The following is an 18,739-nucleotide window of genomic DNA, read 5'->3' on the forward strand; positions in this document are numbered from 1 at the left end:
TGCCCTGCACGTGGACATGCAGACTTTGAGGGGACCCGGGGAGCAGGGGAGCAGGGTCAGCTGTGCGGGTGAGAAAGGTCACTCCTTCGGGGGTGGGGGAGAAAAACCCGCTCCCTGCAGCCCTTGCTGTCAGTGACACTGTGATGCGAGCAAAATCCTTCGCATCGGTGACCCCGTGCGACCCTCGCCCCGGGGTGGGGCAGGTCTCTGGAAACCCACTTCACAGGGTGAACAGGGAAGACGCATGCGGTCCACAAGGTGGCACTGCTGGGGGACAGCCACCAGCTGCCCAAACGGCAGCAGCCACCAGCCCCGTGCGGCTTCTGGGCTCGCCTGACTGAGGAGCTGAATCTTTAATTGCATTTCATTTTAATAGACTTAAAATCTGATACTCATTTCAGTGTTTGGCAAACTTTTTTTTTTTAATCCTTACTTGAAGATTTTTTTTTTTAATCCTCACCTGAGGATTTTCAGAGAGAGTGCGGGGGAGGGGAGAGAGAGAGAGAAACATGGATGTGAGAGGGACACATCGACTGGTTGCCTCCTGCACCACCCTGACCAGGGCCGGGCACCGAGCCGAAACTGAGGCCTGTGCCCTTGACTGGAATCGAACTGGAGACTCTTTGGCCCACGGGGCAACGCTCTAACTGCTGAGCCAAATCGGCCAGGGCTGACACATTTTAAGTATATTTGAAACCACTTAGGTATGCCAGTCTACTTTTCGAACGGTGAATTTTATGGCACCTGAATACAGATCAAATGTCTCTGATGAGAATCTAGTGTTCAGGCTGACATGTGCCGTGAGTGTGAAATACACGGTGGATTTTGGAGACTTGAACCTGAAAAGTGTAATGTAAACTATCTCATCAATAAGTTTCCAGGCTGGACCGGCTGGTGTGGCTCAGTGGTTGAGCATCATCCCATGCACCCAGAGGTTGCCTGATTCAGTTCTAAGTCAGAGGGCATGCAGGGGGAGCGCAGGGGGCAGCCGGTTCATGGTGTTGCTCTCGCATTGATGTTTCTTTAAAAAAAAAAATTTTTTTCTTTATTGATTTTAGAGAGGAAGGGAGAGAGAGAGAGAGAGATAGAAACATTGATGAGAGAGAACATCGATTGGCCACCTCCTGCATGTCCCCCACTGGGGACTGGGCCCACAACCTGGGCATGTGCCCTGGCCGGGAATTGAACTGGCGACCTCTTGGTGCAGGGTCAATGCTCAGCCACTGAGCCACACCGGCTGGGCTCTTAACGATTTTTCTATCCCTCTCTCTCTCTCCCTTCCTCTCTCTCTAAAATCAATAAAAAACATATTAAAAAATTAAGTTTTCAGTCCGATTGCATGTTGAAACGATTATATTTCAGATATATCGGATTAAGTAAAACGTGTTATTAGGATGCCTTGCACTTACAATCAGTGGTTACCATGAGTTTTTGTTCAGCTGCAAACAGGAATGAAGCACGTACCGCTGTTCTACCCCGTGAATGAGCCTGGACGTTGTTCTGAGCGACAGGAGCCAGACACACGGCCACACAGCATAGGATTCCGTTTATGGAAATGTCCAGAACAGGCGGATCCATGGAAGCAGAAAGACCACCGGGTGGGCAGGGTGTGGAGGGTGACAGCGCGTGGGTATTGATACGTTTTGGGGTGATGGGAACGTTCCGGGATTCGGATCACTTTCCCCCCCGGAAGGTCCCGCAGAGGGGTGGGTGGGCTGTGAACCTGTTCTCCCAGCTTCTGCGTTCGGATGCCTGGTGTGCGGCCTTTTGCGAGCTCCGAGCCCTCAGGCCAGCCACCCAGCCCTCAGAAAGGGGAGCGGCCGTTCTAGTGAGACTGCCGTGGGCGGACGACCCGCCTGAGTGTGATGTGCGCCATGCAGCGCAAGTCGTATGTAGTGCGATGTTGGACACTCGCAGCTGACGTGCAGATATGCTCCAAACCTTGTTGAAACCCGCTACAAATCCATAAGTAGACCATAGAGCCAGCTCTAGGGAAGAACACAGGATTTTACACCCGGTCCTGGTGCTTTGTTGGCTTTGCGCTGGTGTTTCATCCACAACTCTTTTCTGACCACCCACCTCGGGCCGAGCCCAGTCTGCAGATGGGACAGGACGGAGATGCTCCCTGCTGCCACCCAGCTGGTCTACAGGGATGAGACTGAGCAAACCAGCCCACAGGCATGCTGGGGGAATGAGGAGGGTGTGGGGGAGGGTCCGGGAGGAAGCGAGGGGTGAGCCACCCACGCCCTCTGCTGGGAGGGCAAGTGCAAAGGCTTTAGGGTGAGGCATGCTGGCCCTGGCTGCAGCGCTGCAGGAGAGGAGGTCATCCAGGGAGGACTTTTGGGGACGGGACGGACTTAGATTTTACCTCTGGTGAGGGATCCCCTGTGGGCAGGACAGACTGGGTCCTGGCTGGCTGCTGAGGACGGTCCAAGGGGTGAGAGTGGTGCAGGGGGAGGCTGTTGAGGGACCCAGGGAGAGGGGGGCCTGCGACCCTCCTTCCATACTTCGGATACGTGGCTAGCATTAGCACTTCCTGTCCCCTGGATTTCATCTGTTCCCGCCTGCCCTGTGGACTGTCTGGGCAGGAGCTTCCTCACTAAAGAAAACAGTGTCTAAACTAACTGTGCCAAAGGTGGGCTTCGGGAGTATGTGAGCTGGTGTTCCGTGAGCTCAGCTCCCAGGAGCCATCTCCATAGACGGGAAGTGCGCCCCCTGGAGGAGTGTCATACGCAGCCGTGGCCAATGGCTCTGGCCTGAGAGCACGTGGAGAGTCAAAGGACTTTTTGGAGCGATGCCCCCTCTTTCTGATGATGTTCTGAGTTGACACAGTCTGGACCTGCTCATTACACCCACACCAAGTGTTCGGAGGCGAGTTTCCATTCATTCGTTCACTCACACCCAGCCTGCCTGCAGAGCACCCCATGAACCCCACATTGTCCAGATTAAAAAATTGGACTCATGGAAGTGTTGTGATTGGCTCAGGACCACACAGTAGGGGGAGGCCTGGGTCTTCTGACTAGACTATCCCTGGTGCCGCTGGGCAGTGGTGCTGAAAAGGGGGCAGCGAGGTGGTGACAATACCCTTCTCGCCCAACAGGGGGCAGCAGATGACCGTCTGCCTTGTTGGCTGCCTGGGCCTGTGTCCCAGCCTGGGCTCATCATCTTGGTTGGTTCTCTGCCCAAGCAGGAAGGCCAAGGGCGGTGAGGACAGAGGTCCCTTTCTTGTTGAGGGAGCTACCTGTGGGAGAGACAGAGACCTTTATGGGGCACCGTGAATAGGGCACCTCAAGAGAGGGTCTGGGGAGCCGGGCTCTGCCCCAAGCACTGTGCAAAGCTTGTGGATAATCAGTCCTATTCGAGGGATTCTGACTGGGCGGGTGCTCCCCATTCCCCGGGGGGGTTGGGCACTGCCAGGGGACGGTGCCCGCGCTGGCTCTCAGAGAGGCTGGAAGGGCTGGGGTTCAGGCTCTCACCCCGCGGTGCAATTTCTCGGGGCTGCCGTGAGACTGCTTCTGTCTCAGCCGAGGCCAGCGGGGTCCTTCCTGAGCACCAAGGTGCCACACCCGTTTCCCCGGAGGAAGGACGCAGGACAGGAGCGTGGAGCTCACCGGGTACTTGGCCTAACTTTACTGCTGCCTGGTCCCGGTGCCCTCAGAGGCCAGCTCCTCCCCCACCCTGTCCGCGGGCCAGCTTCCTCTTCAGTTTGGGAAGGAGCGGTCTGATGCTCCGCAGAGGCCAGTTCTCAGAACAGAGGGCCCAGGGGACCCCTCTGCGTTTGAAATGAAGTGGCGGTGTCTCCGGCTCTGGCTCCTGTACCACAGGAGGAGGGGAACTGGGCCCTGTGGGCGACTGCTCGGTCCTGCCCCCGCTAACCCGGGTACAGGGTTCAACCACAAGGGTCTATGGCCGGTGGCCCCTCTGAGATTGGTTACCCCATACCTGTACCCCACGACTGAGCCCCGCTCAGACAGGGGCGCAGACTTGTGGGGGGGGGTGGCCCAGTCCATGGGTGGTGAGAACCCAGGGCTCCTGAGAGCTGAGCCAGAATCCACATAATTTCACTGCCAGATGGGCTTTCTGTCCCCGAAGCCCTCCCACTGTCACACAAGGCCAGCTGCAGAGAACACTGCCCGCCCCCCGGGGCGTGGCCCAGGAAAGAGTTCAGGGCAGGGTCAGTGGTCCAGGCAGCCTGTGTGGGGGCGGGGGCGACCCAGGGCCGGGGCTGGCCCAGCTCCTTCCCTCTCCCCCAATTCCTTATCTCACATATTCCAGCCCGGACGCCAGGATTTGCCCTCTGGGCAGCCGCGAGTGGCCAGAGTTGGCCTCTGGGTCAGAAAGCAGGGGAATCCCTGCCTTTGTGCGGGGTCGGAAGGGGGGGCTTCCTGCCGGTCCCCAGGCCAGGGCGGAGGACGGGAACGCAGCTCTGGGTGCGTCCCCGGCGTGTGCTCCGCGGTCCTTCCCGCAGGGCCGCGCGGAGGCGCCCTGCGCGACAGGGTCCACCTCCTGAGGCTCAGGAGCGGAACGCAGCTGAAAGCAAGGACAGCGACTGGCCATCAGTACAGAGGCGAGGTCGCTTGTCCCGGGCGCAGAGCTCCCTAAAGCCCGGGTGCCGCTCGCTCTCAGTCGGCGGGCCCTGGGCTCCCGCCCTCTGCAACTTTCCGCAGGCAGCAGCGGGGCAGGAAGTGGAGTGGGGGCGGGGGCGGTGCTTGGACTTCGGGGAGGCGCTAGGCGGGCGCCCCGCCCCCGCCCCGCCCCACTCCGCTTGTGGCCGCGCCCCCCGCACCCCCGCGCCCCCCGCGCCGGGGAGCCTCTGAGCCGGAGTCGGAGCGCGGGTCGCGGAGCGCGGAGCGCGGAGCGCGGAGCCCGCAGGCGGGGCGAACAAAGCGGCGGCGGCGAGGGCGGCCCAGGCCCGGGACGCGCGGAGGGAGCGACCCGCCGGGCCTTTGTCTGGGGCGGGGCAGGGACGGCGGCGGCCACGGGGCGCCCAGAGCGCAGAATGCGGCGCCCGGCGGGGCTGGTCGCGGAGCGCTGCGGCGGCGGACGGCGTGGAGCCCGGCCCGGGGCCCGCGGGGACTTGTGCGTGTGAACAGAGGACCCAGCGCGCTGCCCGGCGCCTACCCCGCGGCCGCACGTGGGCGGGAGCGGCGGCCCGCGAGGAGCCGGAGGAGGAAGAGGAGGGGACGCGCGGCGGCGCGGCGGGGACCGGGGGCTGCCCGCTCGAAGCCCCGCCCCGGCCGCCGAGCCCGGCGCGGCCGGGCGGGATGCCCCGCGGCCGCCGCACTTCGGCCCGAGCGCGGCGCTGAGCGGCCGGCCCAGCGGGCGCCATGGAGCAGTGGCGACAGTGCGGCCGCTGGCTCATCGACTGCAAGGTCCTGCCGCCCAACCACCGGGTCGTGTGGCCCTCGGCCGTGGTCTTCGACCTGGCGCAGGCGCTGCGCGACGGCGTGCTCCTGTGCCAGCTGCTGCACAACCTCTCCCCCGGCTCCATCGACCTGAAGGACATCAACTTCCGGCCGCAGATGTCCCAGGTGAGGACCGGGCGCGCGGACGCGGACCCCGAGGTCGCAGCCGCGGGCGGTCCCAGGACCGCGGCAGGCACGGCGGGGCTGGGGCATCGGCGCGGGGAGCGAAGAGAGGGGCGCGCCCCGGGCCTCGGAGCCGGCCCCTCAGAGGGGTGACCCCGGGAGGCGCGAAGTTGACCGAAGTGCCCCAAGCTGAGGGCGCGCCTCTGCCGCCCATGGGCACTGCCAGGGGTGCGGGGAGACCCCAACCCGGGCGGGGCGCCCACCACTGCCGCCCGAACCCCCGGGCCACGGGGTCCTGCGAGTGTCCTGTCCGACCCGGGGGAGCCCGCGGCGCCTCGGGCCTCGTCAGGCGTCGCGCGGTCCGGCTCCGCGCGTGTGCTGGACGCCGTGGAAGACGAGCAGGCGCAGCGGGGCTCGGGCGCGGCCTGAGGGACCGGCGGGGCGGGGAGCGGGAGCCCGCTGGGCGGAGGGAGCGGGTGGGCCGAGGGTGCCGCCCCCTTGCCGGCCTCTGCCTCCTCCTGGGCGGGCATCGGGCCCCCTGCAACTTGGTGTGCAGGGAGCCTCCCATCGCTTCCCCAGCTGGAGCCATCGGTGGGCATCCTCGAGTGTGCCCTTTGTGGCGCCCAAGGCCCGCGTGGCCGCTGGCCGGCAGGAAAATGTCTGCTCCTGGCAGGACCGGCCTTTCTTGGCCCTTTAAAGGGAACTTGGCTAAGACAGGCCGAATCAAGGCTTTTGTCCTGCCTTTCCTGGGGTCGTGGAGGCCCCCCCCCCCCATGCTTTGAAGGGTCCCCAGGGGACCAGGGTGCCAGCCTGGGTCTGGCCACCACTGCCCAGGAGGGACCTTCCTGTTGGCCCTGTGGCCCCTTCCTTCATGGCCCGGGGCAAATCCGTGTAGACAAGGGCCATTCACAAGTGCGACATTGGGAAAAGGGGCTGGAGTGAGTCACTGCTTGCGGCTGGGCTTCGTGGCCTCTGCCCTTTGGCTGCGACCGAGTTTCCAAGGAGATGGGGGTATTCCTTGCTCCTGGGAGGAGGGGAGTGTGGCCTCTGACAAAGAGCCCTGAGGGGGCAGGGGGCCGCCCTCTTACTCAGTAATAATAGCCCAGGACCCAGGAGGTGGATAGCCCAGTGAGGGGGCCCTGGCGGTGCCCTGCCCTCCGTCTGGTCTCCAGGTCTCCCCTGAAGCCAGATCCTTAGGTGCTCACAGTGCTAAGTAGCCCGAGGTCTGGGGGCCAGGGCCCTGCCACAGTGTGTCACAGATCCTGTCCTCTCCTCTGTCCCCAGCCTGCAGGGGCTTCCAGGCTTGCTGGCTCCTGGCAGCTTTCCACTTCATTGGCCCTGTGACCAGGGCACAGGGCACAGCTGGAGGTGGGTGGATCTGTATAACAGAGCCTGGGTCTGGTGGGCCTCTGGGTCCTGGAGCTGCCCCTCCCCAGCTGTGGTTCAGGGAGGATGGGGTCAGAGGGGCATTGACTGTGGCAGGTGGCTTGGCGCAGCCCCTGTGCAGAGATTTCTGGGGTCTCTGGAGCCATCGGTGGGCGGCAGCTCTGACACCAGCAGCCCCTTGGGGAGCCCCTGCCCCACCCTGGTGAATGGCGTTAAGGGGGCTGGCTGGTAGGAGAACCAGGTGGGTGAGTGTCTGCGTGTCTTCATGGCCACATGCTCTGATTGAAAACGGGCATTGTCACCTCCCAGCTGGGTGACGACCTTTGGGGCCTCAGTTACCCCATCTGTATAATGGGGCAGTGATGGTAGCCACATTGTGAGGATCCACTGAAGGAGGACAGGGAATGTCTTTGGCATAGTGTTGATGGGTGGTAGCAATTTTCGGACAGTCCTCTGGACACGGGTAGGTATGGTCCTAGTAGGAGGATGAGGGCGGGTCTGTGTCCTCTCATGGAGGGTGGGGCTGGTCACACCGACCTCTGTGTGGCTGTTTATTGCAGGGATGGCAGCAGCTGCTAGGTGAACCTGCGTCATTGGTTTGGGACTTAGACATGGCTCTCGTGGGGTAGTCACAATGAACGAAACCACTGTCTTGACCGTGATGGCTGTGCAGGGCCTGGGAGGGGGGGACTTGGCCGCCTCTCTGTGCGGCTGCTCTTTGTCATCTGGGAAATTTGCAGCCGTGGGGGAGAGAAGATGTCTTCTCAGTCCATGGTGGTTGGATCACAAGAAGAACCTCATCTGCTCTTTCTTTTTTTTTTCATCTTCACCTGAGGACATTTTTCTGTTTATCATCAGATAGAGTGGGAGGAAGGGAGAGGGGAGAGAGAGAAACATCGATGTGAGAGGGACACATTGACTGGCTGCCTCCTGTAGGACCTGACCAGGGCTGGGATGAACCGCAACTGCAACCGAGCTACGTGCCCTTGACCGGAATCTAACCTGCGACTCCTTGGTCTGCGGGTCAACACTCTAACCGCTGAGCCAAACCGGCCAGGGCTCATCTACCCTTTCTTACTGGTCCTGCCCCGGGCTAGGCAGGATTCTGGAGGGGTGTGCCATCCTGATTTCACAGATGAGGCAACTAAAGTTCAGAGAGGTCGAGTAACTTTGCCCCAGGCCACACCAATCGTAAGTGGCAGAACAAACTTCCACCCAGGACTGTTTAAACAAATGACGGTTTCAGGACCTCCCTCAGCTGTCTTGCTGACTTTCTGGTGGACTCCTGACCTGTTTCTCGGGTTGTTCATGGCGTGTGTCTGTTTCTGCAGGATGGATGGGTGGCCAGCGCGTGCCTGTTTCCTGTGGGGACCTGGATGCTGTGTCCTGGCAAGTCGGCATCTAGCCCTGCCCAAAAGCCTCCATGGTGTCCCTTCTTTTCCGAATGCCACTCACACTTCTCTTGGTGACATCAATTTTCAGAGGGAGGCGTGTGGAGCACCCCTCCCCTTTGAGTTGATCTCAGCTGGATTATTGGCCCTAAAGGAGCTTAATAGCAGTGTGCAGTTACTGAGCACCTGCTGTGTGCAGAGCCAGGTGCTGGGAGGTCTTCACAGAGATCAGGTTGAGCCCCTGTTGTGCCCTCCTGGAGCTGGCAGGGTATGCTTTATTTTTTTATTCAGAATGCCCGGCAGCCACCTTGGGTTTAATTAAACTAATTAGGTGTGGCCACAATCTGCTGATCCTAGGAGGAGCTCGCATGTGGCTGGAGCAGCTTCGGTTGTGTGGTCCGTGGTTGCTGATGCCAGCAGACCGCGTTGGGTGTGCAGTCCGAACCTTCAGGGCACCAGCCACCCAGCCCCGTGCCCACGCCGCCCTGGCAGGCGTCCTCCTTGAAGAATAGATGGGCAGCTGGGCTGCAGGGACATGACGCAGACAGGGCTCGGGACCCAGGCCCACCAGGGTCCCCCCCCCCCACGCCTCCAGCACAGCGCCTTCCGGTCCCTGTCTCATGCTCCGGCCGGCCCCCCTTGCCCATGCCTTTTCTGTCAGCGTCCGGCATGTGCCCTTGCTGGAAGACCTCCCCTCCTCTGAGCCTGTTCGTCCTGTAGGAGCTTGTCCAGAGGCCCCCTCCTCCGGGAAGTCTCCTCTGATTTCACTCTTCCATCCTGCAGGGTGGCAAGCCTTGCCTTGGCCCTGGTGTACTTGCGTGTACCTCTAACCCTGTACTTCCCCCACTTTGGTCAAGATCCTCACCACTTGGGAGCCATATTCTTGCTGGATAGATTTCGAGTGAGGGATGACAGCACCCGTGGGTGGTCATCTGTGCCCTCCGGACTGAGTCTTCATCTCGGTCCCGCAGGGCCTGGCATCCCTTGGTCCCTTCGCTCGTTGATTGCTCTGTTCCTTCTCTGGAGAGGTAACTGCTGAGCCCTGTGCTGCTTGGCGAGGGGGCCGGGGCAGGCCGGGCACGGAAGCTTCCGGGTGAGCAGGGGCCCACGGTGGGGTGGACGCGATGCCTGTTGGCTGAGAAGGCGGCCTTCGGGTGTCCAGAGGGTTCCCAGGTGCGAGCGGGGGCTCCTCGTGTCCGAGCCAAGGTTTGTGACTCCAGAGCGGCTGGGAGCAGAGGCAGGAGGGTTGGTTCCAGTGGGAAAGAGGAAGCTTTTCTTTTCTGTTGGGCAGATTAGAGCAAGAATTCTTTTTTCTTTGTTGATTTTAGAGAGAGGAAGGGAGAAGGGGAGGGAGATGGAAACATCGATGAGAGAGAACATTGACTGGCCGCCTCCTGCACGCCCCCCACTGGGGATTGGCCTGCAACCTGGGCATGTGCCCTGACCGGGAATTGAACCGGCGACCTCTTGGTGTAGGGTCGACGCTTGGTCACTGAGCCACACCTGCTGGGCTGACCTTGACACTTTGAAGATTGCAGAATGTCCCTCCACTTGGGGTTTTGCGCCTGATGTGTTGGAGCAGCCGCGATGCTGTGCTCTCCCGGCATCCTGTCCGCAGGTGACGCGTGGTTTAGATTTGTCCCGCCTCTGGGGTTGTGGACTGCATGCACTTGACTGAGGTGTGTTTGCTGGACGTCTCCACTGTGAAGTTCCTCTGTCCCCTCTTGTAGATCCCAGATGTTCTCTAGAAGCGTCTTCGAGACAGTGTAAATATCTAGTCCTCTCCCCCCAGATTCGGATTGGGGTTGCCTCTTTTGTTCTGTGGATTGTCGCATCTGTGACTGTCATCATTCGTTGTGATTCTAAGATGAGTCAGGTTTGACCCGTGGGCACCGCTTCAGGCCGGTTGTGTGTCTCGGATGCGATCCCATCGTTTCTGAGTGTTGTCTTCCTTTCCGGCAGGACAGGGGAGCTCCAGGCTCCCCTTCTGTCTGTCTTTGCCCTGGGTCTGGAGTCAGCCCTTCCTGCGAGGAACTCTGCTTTCATAGTGGACGGGGGCACTTAGAAGCCAAGATCTGGGCGCAGGTGTGCCCACTGCCGCTGGGTGTCCCTGCTTCCGGGTGTCTGGTCAGACCGGGTTTGTGTATGTGTGTCTGTGAGTACACACCAGTGTCTCTGCGTGTCTGCAGACATGTATATGCCCACACACAGTTGTATTTGTATTGGTTTCTACCTATATTGGTTCTGCCAGTAGAAATCATGTGAACCACACCTGTGTGCTAACATTTCTGGTGGACATATTAAAAAAATTAAAAAAGTCAACTGGTGTGGCTCAGTGGTTGAGCGTCAACCCATGCGCTGGGAGGTCGCCAGTTCGATTCCCGGTCAGGACACATGCTCAGGTTGTGGGCCAAATCCCCAGTGAGGGCCGTGCAGGAGGCGGCCAATCAATGTTCTCGCTCATCAATGTCTCTCTCTCTCTGTCCCTCTCCCTTCCTCTCTCTGAAGTCAATAAAGAAAAAAGAAAAAAGTAAAAACAAATATGCAACATTCATTTTAATGATACCTTTTATTTTAACCATGTACTCTCCGGCGGGGAGATCAGGTCTCAGGGGGTGAAGAAATGTTTTCTGCTTATGCACAAAGCGCAGATGTACACAGAGGACAGACAGACAGACAGACAGTACATCTGTGGTATTCACCCTTCACGTAGGGAGGGTGTTTAGGAAGAATGCCCGGAAGAGCTCCTTCTGGGGCGGTAATGAAAAGACACCGATTCCTGGACCTTAGCTTTCCACGAGGTGCTGAGTGTGGGGCAGCGTCCTCCGCGTCCTGGGGAGCCGGCGGGGCGGGGCGGGGCGGGAGAGCAGAGGCCGGCGGTCCGGGGGTCTTGGCTCCAGCAGGGCTGTGTGGAGCAGGGTCCCGAGGCCAGAGTCTGGACTCGACTGCCCAGGTCACAGGAGGGCAGCCCCTGGCACCGGTGTGGAGTGAGTTGGTTGTGTGGTGTGTGCACACTGATTGCAAAAATTTGGCTTTGGCACAGGCCAACCCACGTGCTGTTCTGGGTGGAGAGGCCATTGTGAGGAACCGTGGTCTGGGCTCTGGAAATGGGGGTGCAGCTGTGCCTGGGCCCAAAATGGCAGAGCCTGGATGGGGCTGGAAAAGGATAGTAGCCATGGGGAGCCCCCACCCCAGGGCCTCATTTGAGCCCTTTCTTGCCATGAGGCCCAGGTGACCAATGATGTCCCCTTCCTGGAGGAGACGCCCTCCTTCCCTAGGGATGCTGGGTCCTGCACGGGGTCCCTCCTGTGTTCAGGCTGTGGCTGTGGCTGTGGGTGCCCGAGTTGGAGGGGTGGGGCGCCCGGGACAAGGCAGTGCTGGTGGAGCTGGTGCGGGGCCCTGGGTTAGGCAGGTGCCCAGACTCGAGCCCTGCAGCCCTGTGGCTGAGGCCCCGGACTTTCCTCCTGACTGCCCATGAATCCAGCTCCGTCTTGCCTGCACCTCAGCTGGCTACCACCACCCCTCTCCCAGAGCACGGTCGGCAAGTTTTCTGTGGAGGGTCAGACGGTAAATACGCGTTTTAGGCCTTGCGGGCCAGCGGTCCCTGTCGCAACTACTCAGCTCTGGCCGCATAGTGAGACAGCAGCGTGGACGGTCTGAAGGCTGTGCCCAGTGCAACTAACTCATGGAGAGTGAAACTAGAATTTTATAGAATTTTTATGTGCCATGAAATAAGATTTCTTTGATTTTTTTTTTCCTTAATCATTTAAAAAGGTAAAAACTTATCTTAGCCTATAAGCTATACAAAGTCAGGGGATGGGCCTCGAAAATCCAGGCGGCGAAGGCTGGCTGCTACTGGTCTGCTCCTGGGCCTGTGCAGGTGCTGACCCTGGGGCTCCCCTCCCAGATTCCACCCAGTCGGCAGTTGTGTCTGCATTTGTACCCAGTCTGCAGTTGTGTCTCCATTTGTATCCAGTCTGCAGTTGTGTCTCCATTTGTATCCAGTCTGCAGTTGTGTCTCCATTTGTATCCAGTCTGCAGTTGTGTCTCCATTTGTATCCAGTCTGTAGTTGTGTCTCCATTTGTATCCAGTCTGCAGTTGTGTCTGCATTTGTACCCAGTCTGCAGTTGTGTCTGCATTTGTATCCAGTCTGCAGTTGTGTCTCCATTTGTATCCAGTGCCCTTGGCTTTGCTCCTCCCACAGGAAATGTACAAGAGCAGAGCTTTCTCCTAAGGCTTCCCTGGTGCCACAAAATGTGCTCAGTGCCCTCGCTTGCCACCTGCATCCTGGGGCAGCTGCCTCCCTGTCCTGGCTGCCCAGCTGCAGCCCTGTGGTGCAGTGGGAAAGAGAGGGTGGGCTGCCAGGCCCCGAGGGCTGCCCCTCCCTCCTTCCCTAGCCCCTCCCACTGTAAGTGTACCCTTCCGCTCCAGAGGTGGTGTGTGGTGTGGTGGCTTGGAGAAGGGTGGAGGACCCTTGGCCAAGGTGTGGAAGGCCCAGGGTCGGCTGACTCTTTCTCTAAGGGTGACCTGGGTCGCCAGCTAGAAGGGGTCTCACACTCTGCTGTCTCCTCCCCAGGAGCTCCTGGGCTGGATGGGCAGGAGATGGGAGCAGACTTAGGGCTTGCTGTCCTGGCATTTGGGGCTGTGCTAGTCCTCAGGAGATGCCGTTGTTTGGATCTCTGGAGGCAAGGTGACTGCAGAGGGCTTCAAGGAGGAGGTGATACTTGAGCAGGCCCTGAAACTGGATACCCGTAGCTGCTGCAGGGACAAGGCTCTAGGGGCTCCCACTGTGCCCCCCAGGTATTCTAGATCACTGCTGCCTGGCCATGCCCCACCCCGGGACGGTTGTTCCCTGACTGCCCAGCACTGTCACCTCCCCTGGGTCTTGGGAGACCGCGTGCATCAGCTTGGGCTGTGCCCCGGTTAGTGAGAGGTGACGGGGCCAGCCTGAGGTCACAACACTGTCGCCAACCCGCGCAGCCCCCTCCCTTCAACTTTTCACTCCACCAGACAGGCCCTCGGCGAGGTCCTTGATCTGGGGGGGAGGTTGGGGACCATGCAGTGCTTGAATCTAGAGGTGGCCCCAGGCTGGCCGGCTCTGCCTTTCTGTCTGCCGGCTTCCAGGTGGCTGGGCAGGTGGGGCTCACTCGTCATTTACTCAAGTCCTGCCGAGCGTGAGCTCATGGGTGGAGATGAACCCCTGGCCTTCTGGGGAAGATAGGATAGTGGTTCACGAAGAAACAAAGATGCAGAGAAGGAAAGTGGCGGAAGTCGCGTGGGCCGGCTTTCTGAGGAGGTGGCCTCCGGCAGTCCAGCCTCATGGCCAGGTTTGCACGTCCTGTGTCCCCGGCCCGCACATGCCTGCTCAAACTGTGCCACTTCAAGTGGAACAGGGCACGTGTGCCTCCTTTTATTTTAATCTAATTTTTTAAAAAATATGTTTTTATTGATTTTTTAGAGAGAGGAAGGGAGAGAGATAGAGACATCAACGTGAGAGAGAAACATCGATCACTGCCTCCTGCACGCCCACCACTGGGGATCAAACTGGAACCTCTCAGTCCATGGGCCGATGCTCAATCCACTGAGCCACGACGGCTGGGTGGTGGGTCTCTCTCTTTTTTTTTAATCCTCACCTGAGGATATTTTTCTGTTTATCTTCAGATAGAGTGGGAGGGGGAGAGAGAGAGAAACATCGACTGGTTGCCTCCCAACAAGGGCTGGGGACGAACCGCAACCAAGGTACGTGCCCTTGACCAGAATCAAACCCATGACTCACTGGCCTGTGGGCCGATGCTCTAACCGCTGAGCCAAACCGGCCAGGGCCAGGCCTCTTTTTAAAGCGAAGTTCGGCCTGCTGGGGAGCGTGGCCTCGTGTATTGGGGTCAACTCCTCAATGTCTGTGGGGAGCAGCTGAGAGGAGAGAGGTGGCCCCTGGCTGCCAGCCTCGGCTACCGGGAGGTCTCAGGTCCTCGTCTCCTGCCCTGTCCACATCCTCTGTCCTGGGTCCCACCCACCCACTCACCCACCCACTCACCCACCCCTGAGAAGCTGTCTCGGTGCGGGCCCCGCCCGGGGACTCCTGTTCTTACCCTGCACTTGGCCTTGTGTGCTGCGGTCAGTGGGGTGGCTGCCAGCTTGTCCATGGGGTGGGGATGGGCGCAGTCCTGGACCCTCTCAGACCTGGGTTCAAGTCCTGCATCTCCAAGCTGTGCAGCTCCCCCTGGGGACCTGTTAGCTCATCCAAAAAAGGGGGTTCTGATTAAGGGGGTGTACGGAGTGGGCCCAGAGCTCTCAGCCCAGCGTATGGGTGTGAGAGGTGCTCAGCGGACGGAGCACCCCCTCTGTCCTGGGGTGTTCTCTCCCTGGACGCCCTCACTTTGGGCGTGTCGGCTCTTTGAAGCCTGGGGCTGTGGCTTCTCCGTGCGAACGCCCCGCCCTAGCCCGCACCCTGAAACCTGTGGGGACAGAAGCCTGTAGGAGCCCCGGCTGCGGCCCCCGCGTCTCCCGCGGCCCTGTGGTCAGCGTCCCGGAGCTGCTGCGACTGTTTCGGTCTCTGAATCCGAGAGAAGGAACAGCCGAGGCGGCAGCCGGAGCAGGCTGTGCACGGCGTGTGGACGGCCGGGACGGTGGCGGCTCCCCGCCGGCTCCCCACCTGCCGCCGCAGGGCCCGAGGTCGGCGTGCTGCGCAGGGTTCCTGTTCTGGGCGGCTCGCCGGCCCTCCTGGTTTGCGGAAGGGTGAACACGATTGTGCTCTCAGGCTACTCCTTGCCCCGAGCCCGCGTGAACTGTAGGCCCAGACGCGCCTGCTGGCTGGTTTAGGGGTGTGTCTCGTCTCAGAGGCTGCAGGTGGGGGCACAGCTGCCACCTGCCCTCCGGCCCATCCTCGGGCTCGTTTGCCTCTGGGCCTTGCCAGGGGTGGGGACTTCGTAAGATGCCGCTGTGGCTGCCTCCCAGGTCACCTCCGGCAAGTTGTCGCTCTGCTCGGGGCTTTGGCGTTTGCGTGCCGCGGGAGGTGTGTCCCGGGTGGTGGTGGGCAGCCCGTGGTGGCGGGACGGTGGCCGCCGCGTGCAGTCAGCCGTGTGGGCAGGTGTGGTTTCCAGGTGTCTCCCTGCTTCCTGCACCTCCCTGCCCCGTCCCACGCAGCCTTGCCTCTGCCCGCGCCCCCCAAAAACGCACGTTTCCTTGTGCCACACGCTTCCAGTCTCCACTGTTCGCACGAGTGTCCTATTCGTCATGATCAGAGGGTGCCGGTGGGGGTGGTGCCAGTGCCCAGCTGAGTGAGGGGTCCACCACGACCCCGGCTGAGGGGCCCCCGCTGTCCCAGCTAAGCCGCCTGCAGGGCCAACCGCTCCGGCCTTCCTCACACCAGAGTCCCCAGCCCATGTCCTCGCCTGGGGGGCTGGCAGGTGGTTCTGGTCCCTCACGCTCCTGACAACCACATCCTGAGACCCTCCTCCTTGCCCCTGAGCTCCTCAGACTGTTCATGTCCCCTCTGCGCAGAGTCACCCCCTCCCCCCCAGCCCCCAGCTTACCTGCTGCTGCACAGGAGACACGTGGGTGAGACAAGACCCCTCTCAGGTCTGAGGCTTCATCCGCAGGCGCGGACACCAGGCTGTCCCTCGGCCTGAAGCACCTGTTGGCCTTGACCGTTGGAACCCGGCCCGTCTCTGATGGTGTCCGCACAGTCGTGTGGCAGGGCCTTGGGGGTGCCTCCCGACTGCCCTGTCTCCAGGAGGGCGGCCGGAGTGGTGATGGGCCGGACGTGGCCTCCTTGGCTGCCACTTAGCACTGTGACCAGGGCCAGGGCAGGGTCCCAGCGGAGCGGCAGGAGAAGGCCCCTGCTCCCTCCCTTGTGGAGCCAGTGCTCCGTTCTGGGTCTGTGACGAAGGAATGGCAGGTTTCGGGCCACTTGCCTCGTGCCTGTGTCTCAGTTGCCCCAACTGCAAAATGGGGACATCGATTCTGCTCTTGGGTGGGAGGAAGGCTCCTGGGGTGTCTGGACCCCCTTGGCCGGCCTGAATGACAAAGACACCTGCTGTCCAGTGTCTGCAGGGGAGGCGGGATTTGGGTGTCACTGCTCTTGTGGGAAGCCACCCTGCCCCTGGCTCGGGTCCCCCAGCTCTGGGTGACAAGGCCTGTCTTCTGGTGCTCCTTAAGGAGGGGTGGTACCCTCGCTGTCTGGTTTCGGTGACCATGTGGGTGTTCAGCCTCCCCGACGTGAGCTGTGCCGTGTTGCTGCCGAAACCTTCCCCACCCTGCTGCCCCCATGCCGCCTGCAGGCTGGGTGGAGCCTGGCAGGTGTCCCACTGCAGGGCCACGTGGGGGGCAGGGCACTTCCTGATGGTGTCATTAGCAGGAGCTGAGGGCTGGGCCATGAGGCACAGGCGCCTTGTCTGGGAGTCAGTACCCCGTCTACCGCAGTGTGTGCGCGCGTGCGTGTGAGCGTATGTGTGCATGTGCGTACATGTACGTGTCGCGTGTGCCTGTGTGCGCGCGCATGTGTGTACATGTGTGCGTGTGTGCGCGTGTGTGTGTGCGCGGTCTGCCTTGTCTCTGCAGTGGGCTGTGGCCTGCTTCTCAGCGGCAGGGGTATCTCATTTTTGGGACTAGGTGTGTGTGTGACAAATCCAGGTGGACTCTGCGGTCAGGCTCGGTCTGCTGTCTGTGCTGTGCCCTAGGCCAGAGACTGCCCTCCCTGTGCCAGTCTTCATCCCTGATGAGGCAACACCATCCACTCTCTGGGTTGTTTTGGGGCTGTGTCTGCTCTCCTTGAATTGGCGAAGCTCCGTCCACCTGTCTGTCTGGAGAGCCCTGGCTGTCTGTCTCTCGGCTGTGAGTCAGGATGTCGGTGTCTGCTGAACGCCAGATTCTGTTGACGCCAGGGACCCATGGCCCTGGCTCAGCCACACCTGGACCAGCTCTTCGGTCCCTTCCTGCCCCTCCCTCCTGCCTGGGCCTTCGGCTGGGTGGCTGTCTGCTCCGGGTGGGAGATGGGCAGCCTGGGCAGGAGGCTGGAGTGCCCCGGCCACGTCTCCCTCTGCCCAGCAGAGTGGCTCTGGCCCTCAGCCCTTCTTCTGCGTTGCCATCTGGTGGCCCCAGCACTGCAGGCCAGCGCCGGGGCTGCCAGTCGGTGCAGCGGGCAGCGGATCCCGTCAGGACAGTTTCTTGTTCGAGAGCGCTCAGCCTCTCTGGCGTTCCTTGGAGTCACCTGCCACGCTGTGCCCGCTCTGGGCTGCGCCCCGGCGGCCGGGCGATGCCGAAATGGTCATCGCCAGTCACAGTGCCGGAGGCTCCTGGCCTGGTCCCAGCATCGGGAAGGCCAGGGTAGGTCCTGGCCACCCACTTGGCAGCACTGGACTCAGGCTCGAGGCGCAGGCAGGCGCCGAGGCCTCGGACCCTCCCCCAGGGCACCCGTGGCCCCTCCACGGCCCCTCTTTGTTCTTAACTCCTGTGTAATAAACATTTTCTTCTTCTTTTTCTCAAAAAAGGGAAGATAGAATTTTCACACACTGCTTACTCCTTCCTCATGCAAATGAGCCTCGGGAGCAATGGGCCTGTCATCTCTTTGGGTGTATTTTGCGGTAATTTGGCTGCTTACACGAAGCATCTGTTAGCCAGCAGGCTCGGGGCGCACAGAGCTGCAGGTGGAAGGAGGTGCCGGGCGGGGCCTGGGCCTGCTGCGGAGCACGGCCTTGCCAGGCAGACCCACCCACGTGGAGCGCCCCGCACCCAGAGGCCACGCTGCCCCCGGGGTGGGGCGCTGGTCCCCTCAGGTCCCCGAGGACAGCAAGAACTTGCTTGGTCGAAGCCAGCGATGGCTTCCCACCCGCCCCTCACTGCCAGTGTTCAGGCGTGGCCAGGGCGTAGGGGAGAAGCTGCCTCTGTTGCCACAGCCCGCACGTGTCCGAGGGACCCCGAAACGCAGACTGCCCCGCCACGGTGGTCAGCAGCCAGGAGGGGCGGGAGCCCCACTGCCCGTGGCCCCGTGTGCCCCTGGACACACTTCTTTCTCTGTCAGTCCTCACCTGGGGGTATTTTTCCATTGAGTTTTAGAGAGAGTGGAAGGGGGAGGGGGGAGAGAGAGAAACATGGATGTGAGAGAGACACATCGACCGGCTGCCTCCCGCACGCGCCTGACTGGGCCCGGGGACCGTCCTGCAACCGAGGTGTGTGCCCTTGACTGGGATTGAACCCAAGACTCCCTGGTCCTCAGGCCGACGCTCTAACCGCTGAGCCACACCGGCCAGGGCTGGACAAGCTTCTTCTTCTTTTTTTTTTTTCTTTATTGATTTTAGAGAGGGAGGAAGGGAAAGGGAGAGAGAGAGAAACACCCATGAGAAAGAACATCAGTTGGCTGCCTCCTGCGTGCCCCCCGCTGGGGATCAGGCCCACAACCTGGGCATGTGCCCTGACCGGGAATTGAACCAGTGACC

At 61.0% G+C, this 18,739-nt stretch overlaps 1 protein-coding gene across 1 annotated transcript in view; it reads left to right on the forward strand.

Annotated features, from left to right (window-relative positions):
- Nucleotides 1-5,327: 5,327 nt before the first annotated feature.
- Nucleotides 5,328-18,739, forward strand: part of VAV2 (vav guanine nucleotide exchange factor 2) — a 150,691-nt gene continuing 137,279 nt past the window's right edge. The window contains exon 1 of the mRNA XM_036260401.1: nucleotides 5,328-5,531. Coding sequence (XP_036116294.1) covers nucleotides 5,328-5,531 — 204 coding nt within the window. The remainder of the gene's footprint in view (nucleotides 5,532-18,739) is intronic.

Source organism: Molossus molossus, unplaced genomic scaffold (assembly GCF_014108415.1).
Source record: "Molossus molossus isolate mMolMol1 unplaced genomic scaffold, mMolMol1.p scaffold_m16_p_14, whole genome shotgun sequence".
Taxonomy (NCBI): domain Eukaryota; kingdom Metazoa; phylum Chordata; class Mammalia; order Chiroptera; family Molossidae; genus Molossus; species Molossus molossus.